The sequence below is a fragment of the Notamacropus eugenii genome, chromosome 3 (genome assembly GCF_028372415.1).
Source record: "Notamacropus eugenii isolate mMacEug1 chromosome 3, mMacEug1.pri_v2, whole genome shotgun sequence".
NCBI classification, from domain to species: Eukaryota; Metazoa; Chordata; class Mammalia; order Diprotodontia; family Macropodidae; genus Notamacropus; species Notamacropus eugenii.
Window position 1 is genome coordinate 403,542,351 of NC_092874.1, and position 24,425 is coordinate 403,566,775.

Sequence of the window (24,425 nt, forward strand, 5' to 3'; positions counted from 1 at the left end):
CCTGTTCTACCAATCCCTGTCCTATGAGTAGATTTTATCCACTCAAGACACAGATTTCTGTTTCACTCTTTAGGAAAAATGGGACTTTCCCCCTTACTGTCAGCTCTAAATCTAGAAACTTATTTAAATAAAACTTCCCATTAAAAATTTCCTACTTGCTTGGCTTCCAGGAGCCAAGGTGGTGGAGTAAGCAGTAGGTTGCTCACACTCTCCCTTACTGATCTCTAAAAACCCAGAAAATATCACCCCAGGGAAACAATAGAATAGCTGAGCCAGCAGAAAGATGGGGTGAAGCAGTCTTTTAGCCTGGGAAAATGGGGGATTAATGGGAAAGGTCCCTGTTGCTTTGGTGGAGGGGGAGAAATACAGAATGGGAGACATCCAGGCAAGCCCCACCTCAACAAACCAGTGGGAGATCCTGAATCTGGGCTGGTGGAGCAGGCAAGCACCAACACCAGTACCAAAAAAGCAAATGGTATACTTTAATCTGCATTGAGACTCCATAGTTTTTTCTCTTATGTAGATAACATTTTCCATCATGAGTCTTTTGGAGTTGCTTTAGATAATTGCATTGCTGAGAAGAGCTAGGTCTATCATAGTTATTGTATAATGTTAACTATGTACAATGTTCTTCTGGTTGTGCTCACTTCACTTAGCATCAGTTCATATAAGTGTTTACAGATTTTTCTGAAATCTGCCTGGTCATCATTTCTTACAGTATTCCATTACATTCATATACCACAACTTATTCAGCCATTCCCCAACTGATGGGCATGCCCTCAATTTCCAGTTCTTGGCCACCACAAAAAGAGCTGCTATAAATATTTTTGTACATGAGTGGTTTCTAGTTTTTATGATCTCTTTGGAATACAGAACTAGACATGGTATTGCTGGGTCACAGGATACATACAATTTTATAGCCCCTTGGATATAGTTCCAAATTGCTCTCCAGAATGGTTGGATCAGTTCACAACTCCACCAATAATGCATTAGCATTCCAATTTTCCCACATATTCTCCAGCATTTATCATTTTCTTGTTTTGTCATGTTAGTCAATCTGATAGGTGTGATTTGGTACTGTAGAATTGTTTTGATTTGGATTTCTCTAATCAGTAGTGATTTAGAGCATTTTTCATATGACTACAGATAACTTTAATTTCTTCCTCTGAAAACTGCCTATTCATATCCTTTGATCATTTATTAATTTTGGAGTGACTTGTATATATTTATAAATCTAACTTATTTCTCTCTATATATTTTAGAAATGAGTCCTTTATCAGAGACACTGGCTGTAAAAATTGTTTCCAAGCTTTCTGCTCCTTTCTAATCTTGGTTGCTTTGACTCTGTTTGTGCAAAACCTTTTTAATTTAATGTAATCAAAATCATCCATTTTGTATTTCATAATGTTCTCCATCTCTTGTTTGGTCATAAATTCTTCTCTTCTCCACAATTATAACAAGTAAACAATGCCTTGCTCCCCTAGTTTGCTTGTGGTATTAGCCTTTATATCCAAATCATGTACTCATTTTGACTTTATCTTGGTATAGGGTGCAAGATGTTGGTCTATGCCTCGTTTTTTATCATCACATCAATGTTAATTTATACCCACACCCTCTGTCTAGGTATACCCCTTTTAAAAATGTCATAATAAAGGTACTGTTACAAGTATTATCTTCCCATGTAGTGATGTAAACTGTTTGCCCTTATTGAATAATATGTTAATTTTTTTTTTCTTTCCTGTTTATCTTTTTATGCCTCTCTTGAGTCTTGTATTTGAAGATGAAATTTTCTGTTGAGCTCTGGTCTTTTCATCAGGAAGGTCTGGAAGTCCCCTATTTCATTGAATGTCCGTCTCCTCCCCTGAAAGATTATGCTCAGCTTCACCTGCATAGTTGATCCTTGGTTGTAGTCCAAGCTCCTTTGCCTTATGGAATATCATATTCCAAGCCCTCCAGTCTTTTCACATAGAAACTGCAAGGTCCTGCATAATTCTGACTGTTGTTCCATGACATTTAAATTGTTTATTTCTGGCTGCCTGCAATATTTTCTTCCTGATCTGATAATTCTAGAATACGTCTACAATATTCCTTGGCATTTTCAATTTGGGATCTCTCTCAGGAGGTGACCAGTGAATTCTTTCAATGACTATTTTACCTTCCTGTTCTAGGACCTCTGGGCATTTTCCTTCATGGTTTCTTGAAAGATGCTGTCCAGACTCTTTTTTTGATCATATCTTTCAGGTAGACCAATAATTCTTAAATTATCTCTCCTGCATCTATTTTCCAGATCAGTTGTTTTTCCAATGAGGTATTTTACGTTTTCTTCTACTTTTTCATTCTTTTGATTTTGCTTGACTGAATCTTGATGTCTCAAGGAGTCATTAGCTTCCACATGCTCAGTTCAAATTTTTAACAGATTTTTTTTTTTTTACATTTTCACCTTAATCATGTTGTATAGAATAATTAAATGTATGGGAGAAACCATAAAACAAAACAAAACATAACACAAGAGAAAATGGTCTGCTTCATTCTGTCATCCAGTTCCATAGTTCTTTCTCTGGATATGGAAGGCATTTTGCCTCAGGAGTCCATTGGGAATTTTTTAGGTCCTTGCATTGCTGTGAAGAACTAAGTCTACCAGAAAAATTCCTCACATACTGTGGTTGTTGCTGTATACATAGTTCTCCTGGTTCTGCTCCTTTCACTCAGCATCAGTTCATAAAACTCTTTCCAGGCCTCTCTGAAGTCTTCCTGTTCATCATTTCTTATAGCACAATAATATTCCATTACATTCATATACCACAACTTGTTCAGCCATTCCCTTATTGATGAGCATCCCCTTGATTTCCAGTTCTTGACCACCACAAAGAGAGCTGCTATAAATATTTTTGTACATGTGGGACCTTTTCCCATTTTTATGATCTCTTTGGGATACAGTCCTAGAAGCGGTATTGCTGGGTCAAAGGGTATGCACATTTTTGTAGCCCTTTGGGCGTAGTTCTCAATTGTTCTCCAGAATGGTTGGATCAGCTCACAGCTCCACCAACAAGGAATTAGTGTTCCAGTTCTCCCACATCTTCTCCAATATTTATCATCTTGTTTTGTCATGTTAGCCAATCTTATAGGTGTGATGTGGTACCTCAGAGTTGTTTTGATTTGCAACTCTCTAATCAATAATGATATAGAGCATTTTTTCATATGACTATAGATAACTTTAATTTCTTCCTCTGAACACTACCTGGTCATATTCTTTGGCCATTTATCAATTGGGGAATGAGTTGTATTCTTGTAAATTTGACTCAGTTCTCTATATGAGAAATGAGACCTTTATCACAGACACTAGTTGCAAAAATTCTTTCCTAGTTTTCTGCTTCCCTCCTAATGTTGGTTGCATTGGGTTTGTTTGTGCAAAAACTTTTCAATTTAATGTAATCAAAATTATCCATTTTGCACTTCATAATGTTCTCTATCTCTTGTTTGGTTAAAAATTTCTCCATTCTCCATAAATACACTATTCCTTGCTCCCCTAATTTTTGACAAATTATTTTCTTCACTTATCTTTTGTACCTCAATTTGGCTCATTTTTCTTTTTAAGGAGTTTTTCTCTTCGGTGAGTTTTTGTGCTTCATTTTCCATTTGGCCAATTCTACTTTTTAAGGAATTATTTTCTTCAGTGTCCTTTTTTCCATTTTGCAAATTGTATTTTTAAGGACTGTTTTCTACAATCAGTTTTTGTCCCTTTTCCAATCTATTGACTCTCTATTGCATATTTCTCTCTTCTTTTCCCAATTTTTCTTTTTATTTGACTTTTAAAATCCTTCTTGAGCTCTTCCAAGATGGTTTTTAGGGCTTGAGACTAGTTCGTATTCCCCTTTGAGGTTTTGGATGTGGGTATGTTGACAATGTTGTCCTCTTTTGAATTTGAGTTTTGATCTTCCCTGTCCCTGTAATAAGAATCTATGATTGTTGTCCATTTCTGCTTTTTGCTCGTGGTGTTTGCTTGTTTCCTAAAGTTGAGATCTCCTGCTGGAGCATAGGGAACATTGATTTTTGTTCTGGGAGCCAGGGACCTGGTTCCTGGCTGTATGTGCTGGGGCCTTAGGTGCTGGCAATTGGAGGCTGTACGGGGTCTGGCAGCTTACCTGTTGCTGAGCTAAGGTCAACAACATTGAAGCCCTTGGTGGAGGGGAGGATCCGGCCCTGGAGGATACCTGCTCACTTAGGCTGCTCTGAAGCACTAGAAAGTTTGGCTGCTGGAGGATGCCTGCCCACCTGGAGTTGTGTTTTCTGGAGTTGTGCTGAAGCATGGGGAGGTTTAGCTGCTGGAGGAAGCCTACCACCCCTGCATGTGGCAGTTTTCTGAGCTGGAGTCTGCAGGTTCTCCCACCTATACCAAGGCACTTGCATGTGGGGGGGAGTATCTTGTTGTTGGTGCTTGCCTGCTCCACCACCAGGCTCAGAATCTCCTGGTGGTTTGCTGAGGTGGAACTTGCCAGTGGCTTTCCAGGATGCCTTCCATTCTGTACTGCTCCCCATCCACCAGAGCAGGAGGGACCTTTCCCATGAATCCCCAAGCTTCCTGGGCTACAAGACTGCTGCATCCCATCATTCTGCTGTCTCAGCTATTCCAAGAATTTTCTTGGGGTGATATTTTTTGGGTTTTTAGAAGTCAGTAATGGAGAGTGAGAGCAACTTACTACTTACCCCACCATCTTGGCTCCCAGAAGTCTGTTGTTTCTTCTTTCTAGTGGTTCCTCTCATTGTTTCTAATTCTTCTTTACAACATGACTAATGTGAAAATGTTTAAAATGAAAGTATATGTAGAGGGCATATGAAATTATACACCATCTTGAAGAGGGAGAAGAGGAAGAGAAAAAAATTTAAAACTCAAAATTGTATTGAAATGAATGTTGAAAACTAAAAATACACTAATTAATTAAAAAATAATTTCCTAGCACCTTATAACTTTGACAAAGGGACACAGATCTTCATACAACTGGGTTTGTTTTAGTTGGTTTTTTTTTTTGTTTGTTACCCAAGTTCTATACACAGAATATGGTTTTGTCAAGATTTTGTTTACGAAAAAAAAGCAAATATTTATTAAGCACCAGTAAATAAAGCATTATGTGCCAGGCACTATGTTAGGTTCTAGGGATACCAGAACAAAGAATGAAATGATCTCAACAAGCAATGAGCTTATATTATAATGGTAGAGATAACAAGTACGTATGCAAATATATGCAGCACATATAGGTGTAGGTATATATATATATATATATATATATATATATATATATATACACACACACACACACACACACACACACACACACACACACACATACACACACGTATTGAAATGCAAATATACACAAAAATTATATGCAAGATAGCTTAGGAAAGGTGTCACACAGTAAATCATGCTTTGAGCTGCATCTTAAGGGGTAGAGGTAAAGAGATTGAAATGCAGTCTCGGCATAGGAGATAGCCACTGCAAAGGCACAAAGATGGGGCCTGGAGTATTGTGTGTGAGAAACAGAGAGAAGGTTGATTTGATGAGGCTGGAAAGATAAATTGAGGACAAAGTGTGTAGAGCTTTAAAAGTTAAACAGAATTCATGCTTTGTCCTATAGACATTAGAAAACCACTGGAATGAGTTGAGTAGAAAAGTCACATAGATCAGTGCTTAATTAAGTGGGGAACAAGACAGACAATGAACCAGAATGGTGGAAGCCTTGAGGCAGGGAAACCAAAGTGAAAGTGATTGCAATGTAGACATGAGGTTATAAGGATTTGAACTAAGGTGGTGGAAGTATAAGCAAAGAAAGAGAAGGGGTCAGATTTGGCAACTAACTGTATTTTTGAAGTACGGGAAAGTGAAAAATTCAGGATGACACCAAGGTTGTAAATCTGAAAGACTGGAAGAATAGTGGTACTTTTGAAAGAAATAGGAAAGTTTGGAAAAGGGGAGGGTTTGAGGGTAAAGATAATGGGTTCAGTTATGGACATGTTGTGTTAAGATGTCTATGGAATATGTTGGACATCCCCAATAGAAAATTAGTGATGCAGCACTATATCTCAAAGTAGATACTGAATATGTATTTATGAGAGTCAAAATTTAAATTTTGTTAAGTTTTAGATCCTCTAGTTTGTGATAAATATCCTGTGTGATTAGATTTTCAAAAAATATTAGCCTTTAAAAAATTAAAACATCATCCGCTGAGTATATCCACTCATGAAATGTGCTAAATATATACCCTTGTGTATATGTATCAAGATGCTCCTTACCAAGTGGTTGGCTACTTAATAATGCATTTTGACTGTGGCAACCCAAGTAACAAAAATATGATGACTCAGTCTTTTTTTGCAGCTGAAGTGGCAGAGCAGTGGAAGAAGAGGCAGAGGGCACTAAGAATCACCATTTTTAGACCATTTTTAAATTTTAATTTGATTGTTGGTATTCTGATGTAAGATCTTTGCCCAAACACCAAAAAGTAGACCTAGTGCTAGAGCAGCTGAATCATTTTAGTCTTAAACAGTTTCGCAAAACCAGAGGAAAGAGGAAGTTGCAGCTAATTGGAAGGATGGTTCACAGATACTTCTTGGAGACAGAAAAAGGAGTTGGCAGAGTTACCTTTATTGTACGTATAATGGGGTTTTGCATATGCCCGGTTTATTTAAGATAGAGACACCCATGTGGGAGATACCAGATTTGCTTCTTAGAAACAGTAAGATAGGACAGTATGGACATTCTGCCTTAACCTACTGCATGGTTGGGAGCCAGAACTGCCTGCGTCTTTAAAATGACCTGATTTGACACAATAGTTTTCTTTACAGCATTTGCATCTCAGAGCAAAAGACTTATTCGTTCATAGCCAATGACATCATGGAATGAAGTGGGAAAGGACTGAGGGTCACCTTCCCTTCCCCTTGGGCCATATGTCCTCTAAAAGCTGGCTTGGGTTTTGGTCTGTTTTATTTGTCCTTTAGTTCTAGGTGCAAAGAGTAGAATTTAATTCATGAGTGTGCCACATGGGAATCTTGGCACCTGGGATAGCAAGCTAGGTGTTCCCAGCTAGACCAGCAGGGAAGCATTGAGCAGTTAATTGTTTGGGATACTTACCAGTGGGGCTTTGAACTTGAACTTGGAGGGACTGCTACTACATGGAAACTGAGCTGATCTAAACCTAATTCCCTCTCCTCTCCAAAGACTTAGGTGGTAAAGGGGGGAATTTGCTTGTTGTTATTGGCCTTTTATTTTTCATCCTGGCATGATTTCATCTGCATTTGCATCAGCAACTGGGGAAACTTCTTCCAACACCACTCTAGCGATCTGTAATTGTTCTGCAACTGAAGAGTGCTAGACAGCTGCCTGCAGCGCCTAATGATTAAGTCACATGTCCATGTCACACAGCCAGTATATGTCAAAGGAAGTTCTTGACTCCACGATTAGCCTTTCATCCATTATGCTGGACTTCTAATGCAAGTAATATCCATCTAGAGATTAAGTAGCTTGCCCAAGGTTACCCCATCTGTTAGTGCCGGAATTGGTGGTAGAATAGGGGCTTAAAAGCAGATCTTCTGACTCCAAGTTCAGAGTTCTATCTATTATGCCACAGATTCATATTTGCATAAAGAATGCAAAATGGGAGGATGATAAAATCAGAAAATTATTTGTTTATTGTATTATACTGAGTAAATAAGCTATCTAGGTTGTACATTCGTGATTTCATCAATATAAGAAATTGAAGGGAAACTTTTTTGTAACTTAGAGTATTAGACAGTTGCTTAGAGCACTGAGAGGTTAAGTTACCTTCCAGTGGTCACACAAGTAGAATATATCAGAGGTAGGTCTTTAACCAGACCTTTGTGACTTCACGAGCAGTGCACCATCCCATATACCAAACTAACTCACCATGTAATAATGCTAGAAATCTTTAAAGTGGAAAAAATTATTCAATTTTCAAGATATTTTCAATTATCTAGACATTTGTCATAATGGTATACTTTTACTTAATTTTCAGTTTTTATCTTGATATAAAGTTAACAAGAAGATCCTAATTTACATGGCAACAATTTGTTTTATTAACAAAGACCTTCTTTTATGTAACCACTATTTGTACACATCAAATAATATTAATATTATTAGAAAAGGAGAATGAATGTAATTTAAGCTCCTTCATGTGCAGGACCTGTATTTTGGGTTTGGTTTTTTTATTTCGATTTTTGTATCTCCAGGGCCTTACATAAAACCTGGCACATGGTAAGTGTGAGAAATATGCTCACCTTAAACAAAGAACAATACTTGTTGTGAAATCAGGAAAGCTTTTATTCATTTTTACATTCATTCCCCTTGAATGAATGGGTAGCTCCCAAATTAGGCTACAGGAAGACTATGGTTTGTTCAGACCAATGCAAACCCTTTGCACTGTTAAAACTTCCTGCCACACCATCTATTGGCCATGTGACTTCATGTTCTCCCCTGTGATAGACTTTCCCTCAAATAGCTCATTAAACCTGGATCAAGTTTTCTGACCTTTTACCTGACCATACTAGGTCACAACTCTGATTAACTGCTATCACTTAAAGCTGGGAGGAGTTGTAAGCCTTTGGAAACAGAACTCCTTCCTTTGTTTCCCATTTAAGTGTTCAGTAAATATGAATTCATAGTGACAGGATATGGAATCTGGACCCCAAAAAAGAAAAGACCCTCAGCCTCTGAACTTTCCCACAAATTTCAGGAACCCAGCCCCTAAACTCAGATCCCTGGTGGTAGCCTGAGACATCAGGCTCATCCCAGTACATTCCTTTCAACTGTCCTTTCATTGTGGCCCTGACCCAGCCCACCCCTTCTCTGTTCCCTCTGGACAACCCCAGGCTACTTGCCATTCCTAGATCACATCCAGATCTTCCCTCAGTTTTTCTGTATAAAAGTGGCATGATCTTACCCACCCCAACTGCTGCTGTCATAATAAACACTACTTGAACTGAAAGAAGGCTTGAATGGTCGAACTTTTTCGAGACAGATCCATGTCCTGTATGCTTGTATTTCAGGGTTCCCAGGACCCCTCGACCACAACAATAGAAACTTTAAAGAATATAAAGCACTTTGTGTCCATTATCATTTGAACCTTTCAGCAATCCTGTAAGGTACAAGTACCATCCCCATTTTAGAGATAAGAAAGCTGAGACTCAGAAACACTGTGTGTGTTCTCCTAGCTGTTAAGTGTCAGGGACAGAATTCAAACCTACATCATCCTGATACCAAGTCTTTCACTCAGTATACTATGTGAGGTATACCTTGATTTGTAGAATTTTTGTATGCCAAAGATATTTTCCCTGTAAATTTATTTTTAAGTTCAAAGATGATTTTGCCTCATTTCTGATGGATTTTAAATTGGTGTTGACTTACCACTTAAGCTTTGAATTTCTCTGCAGACATAACACGTTATAAAATTTTTAAAGGAATCTAACAGACTCTTTTTGTTTTGTAATCCGAAACAATAACTTCTAATTTTTCTGTTTAGTAAGTGGATAGCCTTGTATTTCTCTGATAATTTCCATAACAATCATCCCCTTCTTAAAATATGTATTATCTATCTGGAGATTAGACATAGAAGTGAAAGCAACACAAAAGAGGAGCTAACCAACTTTCTCTCCTCCCCTCCACCTAGTGTTCTGTGTGCTAAATGTTAGCAGAGGCTTTTCATAACATTTAGGAATGCTTTATTAAACAAGTAGTCTTAAAATGGGCTGTTAACAACATACGTAATTTCCATGGTTCTCAATTTCATAGAAGCTCTGCTGAAGCAAACTATTTAGGGAAGTATAATCATGGCCAATCATATGAGGATCAAATGAAATAATATATGTAAAGCGTCTTATGATATATAAGTAGTAGCAATAAAGATATTGATGATATACAGAGAAATAAGCCATATGTACTGTGGGCAAAAATGCTCTCTGCCTGTTCCCCTATACTGCCTTATCTGCTTGTTTATGCCTAAAATGATGCAACTAGAGATTTATTCCTTTGCTGTAGCTTGTTGGTCCTCTGTTAAAATGCAGATGTTCTTGGAAACAGTAATATGTTAGTGGTTTTTGGTTATTAGTATGATGAATTGGTTCCAACCTTTCATACTAGCAATTTTTCATAATGGAAAAAGTCTGAGAAAACTGAAGGCAATAGGTACCTGAGTGAAGATTCGGGAAGATAGAAACCTCTGAAAGAGTATGGAAAGCAGGCTGGAAAACAAACTTTAATTCACAATGTAACCTAGGCTTCTGTGAGAATAATAGTGTTTTAAGGAATTTAAGAGAGTGACAGAGATACTTCTGTCAAGGAAATTGTTCTTCAATGAAGTACAAAAAAAGTTTAAAATTTTTAAAATATGCTTGCATTGTTGTTTATAGTAATGCCTTTTTATTCCTTTCTGATTTCTTATTTTGCTTCTTATTTCTTTCCAGATTTATATATTGAGGATGAAATAATTTTTATAGATAGTTTGGTGGAATATAAAAAGCAGCTACCTACTGTGTATACCCTCTTGAATAGACTAAAAGTGTTTTTATTAAAAGATCCTTGTGTAGATTTCAAAGAACAACAGATCCACATAGAAGCTGATCATTTCAGGTACTTAATCACTGGTTACTGGTATTGTGGATATATTTAAGAGGGGGAAATGTTCTTCTGTGTTGTCAGTTTCAACATCTTTTTGCCATTAAGTTAAATTTAATTATTATGGGTTTTGTTTGACCGTAATTCAGTGTCTCCATAGCCTTTCCACTATACAAAATCAGTTCAAAGATTCAATTAAAATTGAGGTAAAGAAAGACACCTCCATTATCCACTTAATTTTAGTTAAAATAATTCTGGATAAACCCAGATACTACCCTTGGGCTTAAAATAATTGACATTGCCATGCCTGTAACTCCCAGAATGCTTATAAGTAAATCTCATACAGAGGACATGAGATACTAGAGCAATCGTCAAAGGATTGGACTCATTCAAAAAAATTCATAATATGTAGGCCCTTTAGGCAGTTTATCCTTTTGTAAATTTGTGGTTAAATTTGGGAAAAATGATGCCATATTTAATTTTAAATTCTGCATAATGTGAAATAATTATTTTATTACAGATGTTTATGCTCCTGTGTGGCTGAAAACAATCCCTTAATAATAGTCTGTATTTTGAGAATCAAAAATACTCATGATGAGAAAAATTCTAGTACCCAAGTCACAGCTTTTTATGAGGCATCTAAAGGCACATATTTTCAGTTCAGTTGAACCTGTATCACTATAATATTGTTAGAGAATGGATTTTTGTCTAAAAAATTTTGACTAGGTGGCATTCTGGGAAGACTGCAGCTAAAGAAATACTTCCAACCCACATCAGATTAACCACAGGATATCCCTCCAGGAATTAAAAAACATACACAAAAAATTTAGAATCCTTACTAAACATGACAGTGCTTAGTATTTTGTTCTCCCCTTAAAATGGTTTTTTTTTCTTTGGAATGCTTGTTAGAATTTAGGCAGCTCTTTGACGTCAATAGAAAGCCTACATACAAATAAGATGAAAATTCATTTTCCAAAACTCGTTTTTACTCTATTTTCTCCTATTTTGCACACTTAAGACGTTGTGTAACTATTAGGAATCTGGTATTATAAGAGACAATTTGGGCATGACCTTTTAAAAGGCCAGGGTTTCCTCAAATTATATAGCAACTGTATACTATCAAGTAATATGATGTTCCACATAAGCAAATTTTCAGACAAGTAAAGCTTACATGACCCCTATAGGACTAGTTTAGAGACGTGATAATTCCTCACATAGGCAGTGAACCAGATATAGAAGCACATATACACACATACACACGTATATATGTACATATAAAAATAAAACAGGGCAGCTTAGGGTTAATAGAAATCAAAACAAAGAATTGACTTAATATTTCCATTTAAAATGTTATTTGAGGCATCACAATTTTTACCTTTTTCTTTTCAGGGAATATTCCTCATTTCAAAGCAGTTTGGAAGTCTGTGAGAAAGAAGAATTTTACACAATTAAGGAGCTGTTCAAAGATGAAAAAGTAGTTTGTTTTTTAAAAAAAATTTGGTTTTAATCATGTTTTAATAACTTATTTAATAATGTTCCTATACAAGTGGCAGAACAATTTCTATAAACTTCAGTAGTCTATAGCATGCTATATATAATTGTGAAACTAAAAAATATTTGGTAATGGGTTGAATGTGGGAGAGTTATGCCATTGATAATGATGGAAAAATTATGAATGAATGATTCTGGGAATTCAGTAGTGCCTAATCTTGACCAATTTTATATGTTTGAGGTTTTAAGTAAGAAGCAACATGGCATAAGTGGAGAAAACCTTAGAACTAGATTCAAGAACTGGATTTACATCCCATCTCCACTTTTTACTTTGAGCAAGTCCCTTAAAATCCAGAAGCCCCAGTTTCCTTGTTTCCAAAATCAAAATAACACTCCCTGTGGCATCTCCCTCATAAGAGGCAGCATGGCATAGTGCCTAGAAAACCAACCTCAGAACCAATAAGACCTGATGTTCTGTCTGACGGAGATGTGCTGCATGACCCTGAACAGGTTACTTAACCTCTCAGTACCCCTGGAAACTGAGACTTAATATTGCGGAGCAACATGCTGCTCTATGTTGGTAGAAGGAGTTCTGTTACTGGGAGCTCTATATACTAGTAAAATCCCTAGGCTGACTAAAAAAAAAAAATACCTCTCATGGCTGTCAAGAGGAACAAATGAAATATTATGTGTAAAGTACTTTAGACTTCTTAAAATGCTCTGTGTCAGTTGTTGTTGTCTAATGGAAATACCATGGAGAAAATTGGAGGGTATAAGATCAGAACAAGCAGTGAAGATGAGAGATTTATTTATGTAATATAAGCCATGTGAACAATGGTTTCCCAAAGGATCTTAGGACTGCTAGTGGCTTATCTCTTTGAGGAACAAGAAGAAAGACTCTTTACCACATTAAAGGTTAATCTTTTACAAAGTAGTCTCTCATTTGCTGCTTGTAGTTCAAGAAAACACAAAATAAGTTTTCTCTTAAAATTGGTTTGCAAAGAATTAATAGGAGCTGAAGGAGAAACTTTTTTTATTGCATGTGAGCCATTTTTTAAAAACTAGACCCATTTCAAAATCAAAAGTACTTTAAAAGGTGAAAATCTATTTGCATTTCAGCTCACATGTTTTTAGCATAGTGATTTCTTCTGAAATAGCTTTTTGATTAATAATTTAAGATAATGTATTATGATTATAATTTGTAAGTTATATTTTATATACTATGTATAAGTTATATTTCATATGACAATAATGAATTATAACTTACAATTTAAGATAATTTATTAAATAATCCACTTATTACTATGCTTTCTAGTATTTTACCAGAAATAGTATTGTATTTTATCAAAAGCTTTTTTTGCATCTATTAACATAATGATTTTGTTATTGATATGATCAATGACACTTACAGTTTTCCTAACACTGAACCAGCCCTGCATTCCTAGTATAAATCCTACCTGGACATAGTGTATGATCTTTGTGATGTATTAGTGTAATCTCCTTGCTGCTATCGTTGTTATTGTTGAGTTGTTTTCAGACGTTCAACTCTCTGTGAACCCATTTGGGGTTTTCTTGGCGAAGATACTGGAATAGTTTGCTGTTTTCTTCTTTAGCTCATTTTACAGATGAGAAACTGAGGCAGACAGGGTTAAGTTACTTGCTGTGGGTCCCATGGCTAGTAAGTGTATGACACCAGATTTGAGCTCAGGTCCTCCTGATTTCAAGTCCATCACTATCCACTATAGCACCTAGCTACTTGAATCTCCTTTCTAGTATTTCATTTAAAATTTTTGCATCGATATTTATTAGAGAAATTGACCTTTAGTTTTCTTTTCTGTTTTTGCTCTTCCAGGTTTAGGTATCAAAATCATATTTGTATCAAAAGGAATTTGGTAGGATTCCTCCTCCGCCTATTTTTTCAAATAGTTCAAATAGTATTGGAATTAATTGTTACTTAAATGTTTGGTAGAATTCACTTGTAACCCTATATGATTTTGGGGATTTTTTTCTTAGGGAGTTCATTTATGGCTTGTTCAGTTTCAGCACAGTCAGAATGAACATAATACTTAATTGTGTACATATAGCTGAAAATTATCAGTATAAAAAAATCATTCACTTATTTAGTGCCTTTTCCAGCATCTTCAAGTTATATGTACATACTGTTTTGAGTCTTCTGAGGGGATTGGCTTCCTAGAAATGGGAATAGAACCCATTCCATAGAGTGGAAACCAGATCTCAGTTTCCCAGATGTGCCAACTCCATTTAAAAAACCCTGCTTCCTCCCTTCCCCAATACTCATCTGCTCAAGTGAATTGACCCTAGTGATATGGATAGAAGCTAGAGGAGGCTTCAAAAGGAATAGATTAAAGGTTAGCTGTGTGACAAAAAGTATATCTCTGAAAATATTTTTAATCCTTCCTGACTCCATATACGTATACCTTCGAGAGAATTTTTATTTTTTTGAAATACTATTGTTTTTTAAAATTTTTCAAATGCTAAACAGTATTCAAAAATATTTATAGCAAATATTTAAACTCATAATTATATAGTTATCTCCAAGAACTACCAATTAATTTTTCAGGACTTGATTTTGCCAGTTAATTGTAAATTATTGAAACCTGCCAACCTCCAAGAAAGAACAGTTATACAAACATCATCAGAACTTAAGAAGTCTCTAAAATTAACTCCAGAAATAATCAGTAATATGGTTGAGAATGAAAAGCTCTTTGAAAGAGGTGAGAATTTTTTAATGTCTTATTACAAAACTGTTAACAATTTGATGTTAAAATTTTTCTGTGTACCCACATATTTTATCAAGTCTCCTATAGAATTCATATCCAAATATCAGAAGTACATATTTCCATGATAAGTTATTTCTCATTATCTTTTAATTGTTACTTTTGTAAATAATTGTTTTTGGTATGGTTTTCATTTAAAAGTCAAACTTAGAACTTTTTTAAAACGTTATTCTAACCCATTCCATATTTCCACAGTCATCCAACATAAAAGAATATATATTCAACTCTGCAAATACACATATGCAGGGATTTTTAACTTTTTTTGTGCCATTGCTCCCCTTTGGCAGTCTGGAGAGTTCTGTGCTTCCCTTCCCAGAAAAAGTCTTTTAAACAGTTGAAAAAATGTTAAATTTGAGTTAGAGATTAGGGCAAATAAAAATGTATTTTTCTTATTCAAGTTAATAGATCCCCAAAATCTATCCATGGATTGGGGGACCTGTGAACTCCAGATTATGAACCTCTATTTTAATGATTAGTTAGAGTGAACCAGAATTGCTTATCTTCAGATGGGCTTTAGGTTAGGTCCTTAGTCACTGATTGCTGGGCTGAATTAGATATAGATGAGGTAATCTATATACATGGCATTCCCATGATAGATGATTTGGAATCATCCTATCAATTTGCATTACCTGTTCCTCTCCATTTCATTAAATCTAAATATATTGATTTACCAGAAGTTGGCGATATTGTGATTTTCTCACATTCAAAAACACGCATACCTAATGCATCTTAAAATGACACAAAGCTTCAAAAACATTCCCTTTGTTACCTTCTTGGACATATTATTTCAAAGATTCTCTTACCTACTATCAAAATCTATTTTTTAGGCTTGATTATGACCAAGCAAAGATGGGGGGAAAGGGTTTGGATAGTGAGAGGCTGGAGTAGTTTGCATACTCAAAGTCAGTTTCTTATTTTGAAGAAAAAAAAACTAACTTCACATGAAATTTACTGTCTCAGAATCACCATATCTGATTTCCCTGTCAATATTCTTCTGGAATAGCATTTTTTACTATCTATACTAGTTTCCCATTCTACTATAAAATTGACACAGGAAAATCATTAGCCTATTTAAAGTAAGAAATCTGAAAATACTACAGAGGGAAGATTTTATGTCCTGTTAATTTTTCTAAAAGTGGTTTGTTGCATCCTATAGAAGCATATCAGCCTGTCAGGGTTTTAAACATTAATATTTGTTAGCAATTTAATCATGGCACTGACAAAATAAAAGGCTTAATAGGATATTTTGCGTAACAGAAAAGAGTTGTGTTTTTTTTAATGTTGGCATTAAAGACATTATCTCAGAGAGTATTAATAAAACAAAATACACATACTCATTATGATTGCTTTATAAAACCCATTGTCAAAGGCCTATAAAAAGTAGAAAAAGAAAGAATAAAATGGTAAAAAAAAGTCAAATTAAATCCCCAAGTATGAATATTCAGTACACTAGTACTGTAAAATCTCTCCTCTCCTGTAAATTCCTATTCCTGTGCTTCTGACATGAAAATGATTGAGGAAATGGCTTGCTTTGTCAAATCCTAGCTATCTTCTGAGAGCAGCCTTGTTTTAGGGAGACTTAACACCAAAAGGTTAGTTACCAATGATGAATTTTTTTGGCCACAGAAACATACTAAATATGCTTTGGTATAGTAGAAAGAGTTCTATATCTGTAGTCAGAAGACTTGGGTTCAAATATTGGTTCTACCACTTCTTACCTGTCTGACCTTGGTGCCTTCTCAGGCTAAGCATCATTCCTGATAGAGAAAATAGAAACAAAACAAGAACTGAGCAATTCATTATTCTTACCTTCATCTATTATTATCCTCCCATCCAGGCCATGGGATCCAAATTATCATTTGTCTGAACCCTTTAAAATCTGCTTTCCTAAAAATCTTTACTATGGATCAGACTAAGCCTTCTCTACACAGCTGTTCTCAGAATTTTGTCATTTACTACACCAACCATTTCCTCATTGTTGGTCAGAATTATGTGTAGACTAACAATTCCTCTTGAAGTCTTTTGCACCTTAAGAATGAAATTATAAATAAAATAAAAGCTGTTCTGCTTTTGTCAGAGACAGTTCTCCAGATAGTTGTAGTCCCTTATCATTGCGATATCATGCCTCAATACTGTTCTAGATTTGTGGGTTTGTGCTGTTTTCTGAACTTCTCATCTAATTCCTCTTTCTGTCCAAGTGGTCTCTAGTATAATCTCATGACAATATTATTTGTTTTTCTCTCCTTTGAGCTTCACTCAAATGTTCCCTACCATGTCCACCGTCACATTCAGGTTCCTGGATTTCTTCACATGAATAGATGCTCTTAATATATTGTACTACTCCACTGGAGTAACATTCACTGAATCCAATGAACTTAGATTTACAGAGCTTAATATTCATTTTCAGTCTTAGGAGGAATCAGTATGCCTGTGCTAAAACATAGTTCTTTTCACACATGCAGTAATTACCTCCAAAAGAATGGAGTATATACTCTTAGGTAAATAATAACAAAACCAAAAATCCTTAGCTAATTTCATCACATGAGTACCTGATAATTTAGCTTCCCTTAAGATAAAAAATTGTTCACTGAAACAGAATTACGTAAAATTGATTCACTCTTTGAAAAAACTGAACTGTTTTAAAATTCCATGCTAACAGAAACAAAAATGTTTTCCTTCAGAAATAACATTTGAGACTGGGGGGAACTCAAAAATCCAAAATTTTAGATATTTTCAATATACCGATTTCATTTTGCCTAAAGGTAAAAGTTGCTGTTTTATAAACTGAAGAAAAATTTTAAATTAAAAATATATGAATTGGGGCAACATTGCTTTTAGAAATACGATTTTGACTGTAGCCAGGAAGTAAGTACAAATACCTGAGAATTAATAGGTATAGTTCCTACTGCATGGATTAGAGACCAGAAGGTGTACCAAGAAACCAGTTTGTGACTCAGTGTTCAACAAAGAATATTTAGAAGGAAGCATGAGGTGGCATCTCAAACCCTGGGTTCAAGTCATGCCTCTACTAGAAGCTAGCTATGGGATCTTGGTGAAATAATAATAGCTGACCTTTATATAGTTCTTTAAATTTTACAAAGATGTTTATATACATTATCTCTAAACATCTTTGAGTCTGGATTTTTTCATCTGTAAAATGGAAGTAATAATAGCACCTCCCTCACCGGATTTTTGTAAGGCTCGATGAGATAACATGTAAAGGACTTTGCACACTTTAAAGTGCTATATAAAGTTATAATTATTATCTCATTTGAACCTCACAAAAATCCTGTGTTATCCAGGTATTATCTCCATGTTACAGGTGAGGAAACTGAGGTTCAGTTTAAGTAAACTTTACCATGGTCTTCCTGAAAACAGATCAGCACTGTACACTGTATCTTCATCTGAAAAAAATGAAAATAAAGAATATCCATCTTGCCTATCTTATGCCGTTATGTGAGTCAACGGCAATAATGTTGGGAAGGCAAGCTCAGGTGCTAATGATTATCTTTCTTCTTACTCAGCTTCTTTCACAATGACCTTGTATAAATTTATATTGTTGAGATGGCTCTGGCCTCCACAGGAAACCTGTAGAAGGCATTAGAGACCAAACCAGAGTCAGGGCAGGGGCTACTTTGCTAGATGCCTTTTCCTTCGCTTTTAATAAATCCTATGATCTAGGATCATAGATTTAAAACTGAAAGGAAACTTAGAAGTCATCTAATTCAACACTCTCATTTTACAAAGAAGGAAACCAAGGCTCAGAAAGATTAAATGATTTATCTTTGATCATATGAGCAGTAAGCAAAAGAGTCAGATTCAGAACTCGGGGCTTCTGAGTGCAAATCTGATACTTTTTTCAAAACTCTTCACAATATACCACCCTGCTTTACAATATACCACCCTGCCTTCCAGGCATTGTCTACATTAATGGGAGTGAGATATGTTTTTGTTTTGTTCATAAAGGGTAAGTGGTTTACACTTTGGTAATCATATTTGTCATTGTTTTAATCCTACCAACGATAATGAGCATGAATCTTTCCCTATGAAGACCACAGTGCCACCAAAGTAAAAAATTCTACAGGCAAACTCTTTTTCAATGAAAATAAGGTGACTTTATATTAATATAAATCCTACCTTCTGGAAGACAGAATAGTTTGTCTTATATATAAAGAAAATTAAAGATTGTTGGAGGGGAATGGAAGGAAAAAAATCACTGAAAGTTGTAGCAAGGAAATAGTGATTAATAGTTATTAATAACAAAACTAACCCTAACTCTTTCTTTTTCAGCCCTTTCTAACAAATATGAGAATGAAACTATGACAGGATACTACCCCACAGAGAGGACTTATACCAACCAAGACCAATGTGAACTAGAAAACGGTGAACAAGGTAGAATTACTGAATAAATCAATGATTTCCTTAAGTTTTTTCCAAAGGTCATTATGCCTACGAAAAAAGAGAGCACCAGTGCATTTGTATAATTTATTCTTTGGTTAATTTTCAAGTTAGTTTGATTTTAAGTCATTCTCTTTTTTCATTTATTTTTTTTCCTTCACACCAGTCACTCATAATTGACCCAAATTCAGGCTGAATAGAAAAAGAAAAGTCATAGAGACTGAAAAATAAAATAAGGGAAATTGAGAGAACCAGCAAAAAAAAAATTTCAGCTAAAATAAATAGCAGTAACAGATTAATATTATAGTGAAAATATTTAAGAAAAATTATTAACTAGCTGTGGTGGTGTACATCTGTAATCCCTGCTATTGGGGGATGCTGAGGTTTGTGGATCACTTGAGTTTGAGCACTCTGAACTGTAACAGGGCAATAGTCAGTTAGGTAGTCAGTCTGCCCCCAGAGAAGGGGACTACCAGGCTGCCTAAGGAGGGTTAACTCTGTCCTGTTCAGAAAAAATTAGGGCAGATTAAAGCTTCCATATTATTAGTATTGGGATGGGGCTATTATTGGGGTCAATTAGGTGTCACAGTGGAAGGAGTGCTGAGCTTGGAGTGAGAGTTCAAATCTGACTTAAGATACTTACTTGACCCTGGGCAAATCAGTTAACCCTTGTTTTTCCTCAGTTCTTCATCTGTAAGATGAGCTGGAGAAGAAAATGGCAAAGTACTTAAGTATCTTTGCTAAGAAAGCCTCAAATGGGGTCATGAAGAGTCAGACACAACTTGAAATGACTGAAAAACAACAGTTGGAATCTACAGCTGCCTTTCTGTGATGCTTTGTATCACAGGTTATGTGACCACATAGCCTGATCTGAACATGTCATATAATATGTAGGCTAGAGTCCACATTTATAAGCACAAAGCATTGGCATGCAAAATTACATTTTCTTGATAATTGATGAGCAATTAATAAAGATTTTTTATGTCTATGTAATCTCACACATATGAGCCCTTCTGTCAACACAAATCCATTCACGTCATCTCATCCTTTGCAATCCTAGTCTGTCTTTGCATACATTTATTCGTAGGTTAACTCCCTAATGCTTATAAATATTCCCAGGTCTCCTCCATCCTTAAAAAAATAAAACTACCACCTCACTTAACTTACTGTCCCCTCAAATTATTTCCCTGTGTCTTTTCTCCCTTTCATGGCCGTATTCTTAGAGAGAAAAGTCTTTTATTGCTGATTTCTTTAATCTGTTCTTAAAGAATTTTATAGAGATGATGGAGTAGTTCTGTGGCTACGTAGTTGCTGATGTCTTCTCAGTGATCTTTTTGCCGTCCATGCCGTCCATAATCTTTTCCATTGTTTGGAAACGTTTCCCACTGTGAGATATGACAGTGATGGTGGTAGTAATAGCTAATATTTACGTAGTAGTTTAAGGTTTACAAGGGATTTTGTACCCATCATTTTATTTGATTGATGATGCAATGTTGATAGAAGCAGAGGTATCCATTTTAGAGGTGAAGAAACTGAAGTTCACAGAGATTAAATGGTTTCCCTGTGGTCACTTAGTAAGTAGTGGTAAAATTCAGACTCTGTCTTTCTTGTCTCCAAGTCCAGCCCTCTTTCCACTACACCACGCTGAAATTCAATCCCAGGGTTTCTTCAAAGTTGTTTTAGCTCCAGCGTGAGCTTCTGTTATATATATATTTGATCAATTTCATTTTATGTTTATTTCATGCTAACTTTTAGGTTAAAGTTATCATTTGGTGCCTGTGAAACTACCTTTGTCCAATATAATAAGAACAAAAATAATTACTGGGAAAAATTCATAATAATAATTAAATCCATTGATTTTCACATTCACATTGTGACTTTTCCCCCCTGATTTTAGATTTTCACAGCCTCTGTCTTTCAGGGGAGTTAGAAATGCCTTTAACTCCTCCACATCTAATAACACAACATTCCCTGATAAATCCGATACATGCCGGACTTCAAACATATCAACTTTCTCCTGTTTATAATATGTAAGTAAAAATGGGATAAAATTCTATCCCAAAAATGCTAATTTTTAATTAGATATATTTTGTGGGGCCAAATTGTCCAGTGTTCTAGAGAAAGCTGCCTGGTTCTTCTAGCCTATGTGGAAGGAAAAATATGGTTTTCCCCATTCTTCTGTAAACAGTAGTATTCTCTAAGAGAATGTTTTAAATTGACTTTCCTTTTGAAATTGATAGCTCCAATTTTTTGCACAAATAGTAAGAAATAACTAATAATGACAACGAATATAAAAACAATTATGAGTAGGCTACTGATGTATGATACTGAACAATTCATTTAACCTTCTAGAGTTCCAGTTTCTCTAATTCTACACTGGGACCATCAATTTGATAATGCTGATTTGATTTGCCTTAAGGGACATAAACACAATTCTCTGACCTAACAGAGAATAGACCTATATAAATACCCTGAAAAGCAGCTCTGAAGATTTGTATAGGGTAATAATTCCTGCCTCTACGCTTTCTTCTCTGTAGCCTCAAATTTTACCTCTATAATATCTTTCATATCCATCCCATTTTTTCATATGAACAACTATCACTCTATGTCAGACCCCTGTCTATTAAAATAGCCTCCTAATTGATCGCCCTGTGTTAAGATTCTTCCTCTTCCCCAGTCCATCCTACACACAACTGCCAAAGTGACATCCCTAAAATACAAGTCTGACCATGTCTCACTTGCCTGCTCAATAATCTCCAGTTGCTTCCTGTTGTTTTTAGGATCACAAACAAATTCTTCTGTTTGATATTTACAGCCTTTAGCAGTTTGAGTCTAACCTGTTTTTCTAGCCTTATACACATCGGTCCCCATATCCTCTTTGGTCTAGTCAAACTGGCTACCTTATGGTTCCTCATGCAGGATAATCCATCTCTCATCACTGTGCCTTTGCCCAGACCTTCTCTTTTCACCTGTACATGTTAGAATATCTAGTTTCCTTCAAAGCTTAGTACTTGAGCTCCTACATGAAGTTTTCCTAATTCCCAATCCCAGCTTCTAGTTCCTCTTCTCCAAAATTAGCGTGTGTTTAGTTTCTGTTTCCTGCATATGTACACATTGATTCCCATGACAGAGTGTAAGCCTTGAGAACAACACTCTTCCATTTTTGTCTTTGTATTCTCATTTCCTAGAACAGTAACTGACTCTTAAGAAATACTTGTTGATTGATTAATTGTATGATGCACTTTATTTCCTACGTCACACATTATAACTGAGACTTTCTTCTTTTATGAAATACCCTATACCCAAATATCAAACAACAATACCCAAATATCAAACAACAAACCAAGTATTATTATTTACTATGTGCAGAGTACTGGAACAGTCACAGTGGGAGATACAGACATGATTCCTACCCTATGAAATATGAAAACTTTTCTTCCCCTACCAATGGATTCTTAAACCATGAAGATATTTTGACCTGTGACTCAATTGCACATCCATTTTAGACTTGCTTTCACAAAATGTCATTCAGAGTTGCCATATTTGCCTGAGGACCTATAAGTCCTCTACAACAGCTTCTCTACAGAAGTTCACCTTCTTTTTTGCTATTCCATCCTGCTATTTATATGTTTGCTTCCACAGTCCAGAATCTCCAGATACTCAGCTCAGAAAAAAACTTGAAGAAGCAACTTACTTGCCTCCTTTTGCCACAAGATGTCCAAATTTTCTGTATTACATGAGAAAATTAGATATTCTAACATCTTCCAAACCTGGAACCATATCTGGCCCTGGCCTTGAGCTTTCGGTTCAGCTATTGATGATTAAAGTTAAACTACACTAGCATCACCTCAGATTGACTAGAATCATATCTGACTCAATCTCTGAACTTCTCATTCAACTACAAGTGCCAAAGTTAAGCTAAATTGACATGCTAAAAATGAGAGTATAATATGCCATAAATGATAGTGGAGAAAAGTATTCCCTCTCCTAACACCATCATTTATGAAACTGACTAAGGGGTAAAGGCTTCTTGTCAGCGTATTGACTGTCTGAGTTCAAAAATGTCCTTTGTAGCTCAGTCTTTACATCTATAAAATGGGATTAGTATTTTCATTTTCCAGAGTTAAAAAAGGGCTCAGAAAATCTACTTTTTCTGAGCTAAGCGTTTGTAATACAAAAAAAGGAAGAAAAGTCTAGATGTCCTAACATTGAACTTCTTAATACAAATATTTTTCAGTAATTTTACTACACCTGAAAATTACACTAAGAAATGTAGTGTGGAGCCGTGGTCAAAAGACTGTCGAAGTTCCCTGGACTCTCTTTTACTTGCAGGTAAGGAATGCCTATCTGCACGTGCTCAGCTGCTATAGGAAAGTGCATCTAGATATGGAAAAGTACAAGCACAAGAAATACTAGATAGTATTAATCTAGGTCCAGAACATACATCTAAATACTTTATAATGTACCAAAAGGGCTTTCTTTGTTGGCAAGGTTATATATACACACAGTCCCAAACACACTAATGAGTTATATTCCAGAAGTTCATTTAGAAGCCAGTTGTTAAGAACTTGGCACATTTTTTCCTCATAGAAATGTTGTAAGTAAGTAACTGTTAGGTTCTTAGGGTAGCCCATGCAAGCCTATTCAGGCCATAATATAAGTAAGGCAACATGAAAAACACAAGACTAAGAGACAAATTTTGCTGCCCTTATGCAAATCTTTTTACTTCTCTTAGGCTCAATAGTTTTAGTGGATGAGGATGAGAGTGTAAATGCTAGGTATGAGGGACCAGTAGGATCAAGCAGTAAGATGTATGTGGAAGCAGAACTTCCTATGCACAGGTCATTTGGGTCACAGATTGGTAAATCAGGGATTGTCCACTTTCCCAGGTATATTTCTACCTGCTATTCCTAAAGATGAAATGGACTCTGCCTCCATGGAACTTAGAACCTCATAAGGAATACAAGTCTGTCAAATATACAGTAAAATATTTAGCAGAAAAGTGAAATTTCTATCCAACATCCAAGTATTTTATGGAGAGTCAAATAATTTGAATATTTGAAAACATCCAATTTTTTTTTAAATTTTTACATGCTATGCAAATTTTGGAGACAATAAAT

At 35.6% G+C, this 24,425-nt stretch overlaps 1 protein-coding gene across 8 annotated transcripts in view; it reads left to right on the forward strand.

Annotated features, from left to right (window-relative positions):
* The window catches only part of SHOC1 (shortage in chiasmata 1), a 114,262-nt gene that overhangs the window by 13,292 nt on the left and 76,545 nt on the right, over positions 1-24,425 (forward strand). For all 8 annotated transcript variants that reach the window (XM_072598087.1, XM_072598083.1, XM_072598085.1 and 5 more), the window contains 6 exons: positions 10,468-10,633; positions 12,008-12,092; positions 14,691-14,844; positions 19,198-19,299; positions 21,203-21,335; positions 23,543-23,637. In XM_072598087.1, coding sequence (XP_072454188.1) covers positions 10,468-10,633; positions 12,008-12,092; positions 14,691-14,844; positions 19,198-19,299; positions 21,203-21,335; positions 23,543-23,637 — 735 coding nt within the window. The remainder of the gene's footprint in view (positions 1-10,467; positions 10,634-12,007; positions 12,093-14,690; positions 14,845-19,197; positions 19,300-21,202; positions 21,336-23,542; positions 23,638-24,425) is intronic.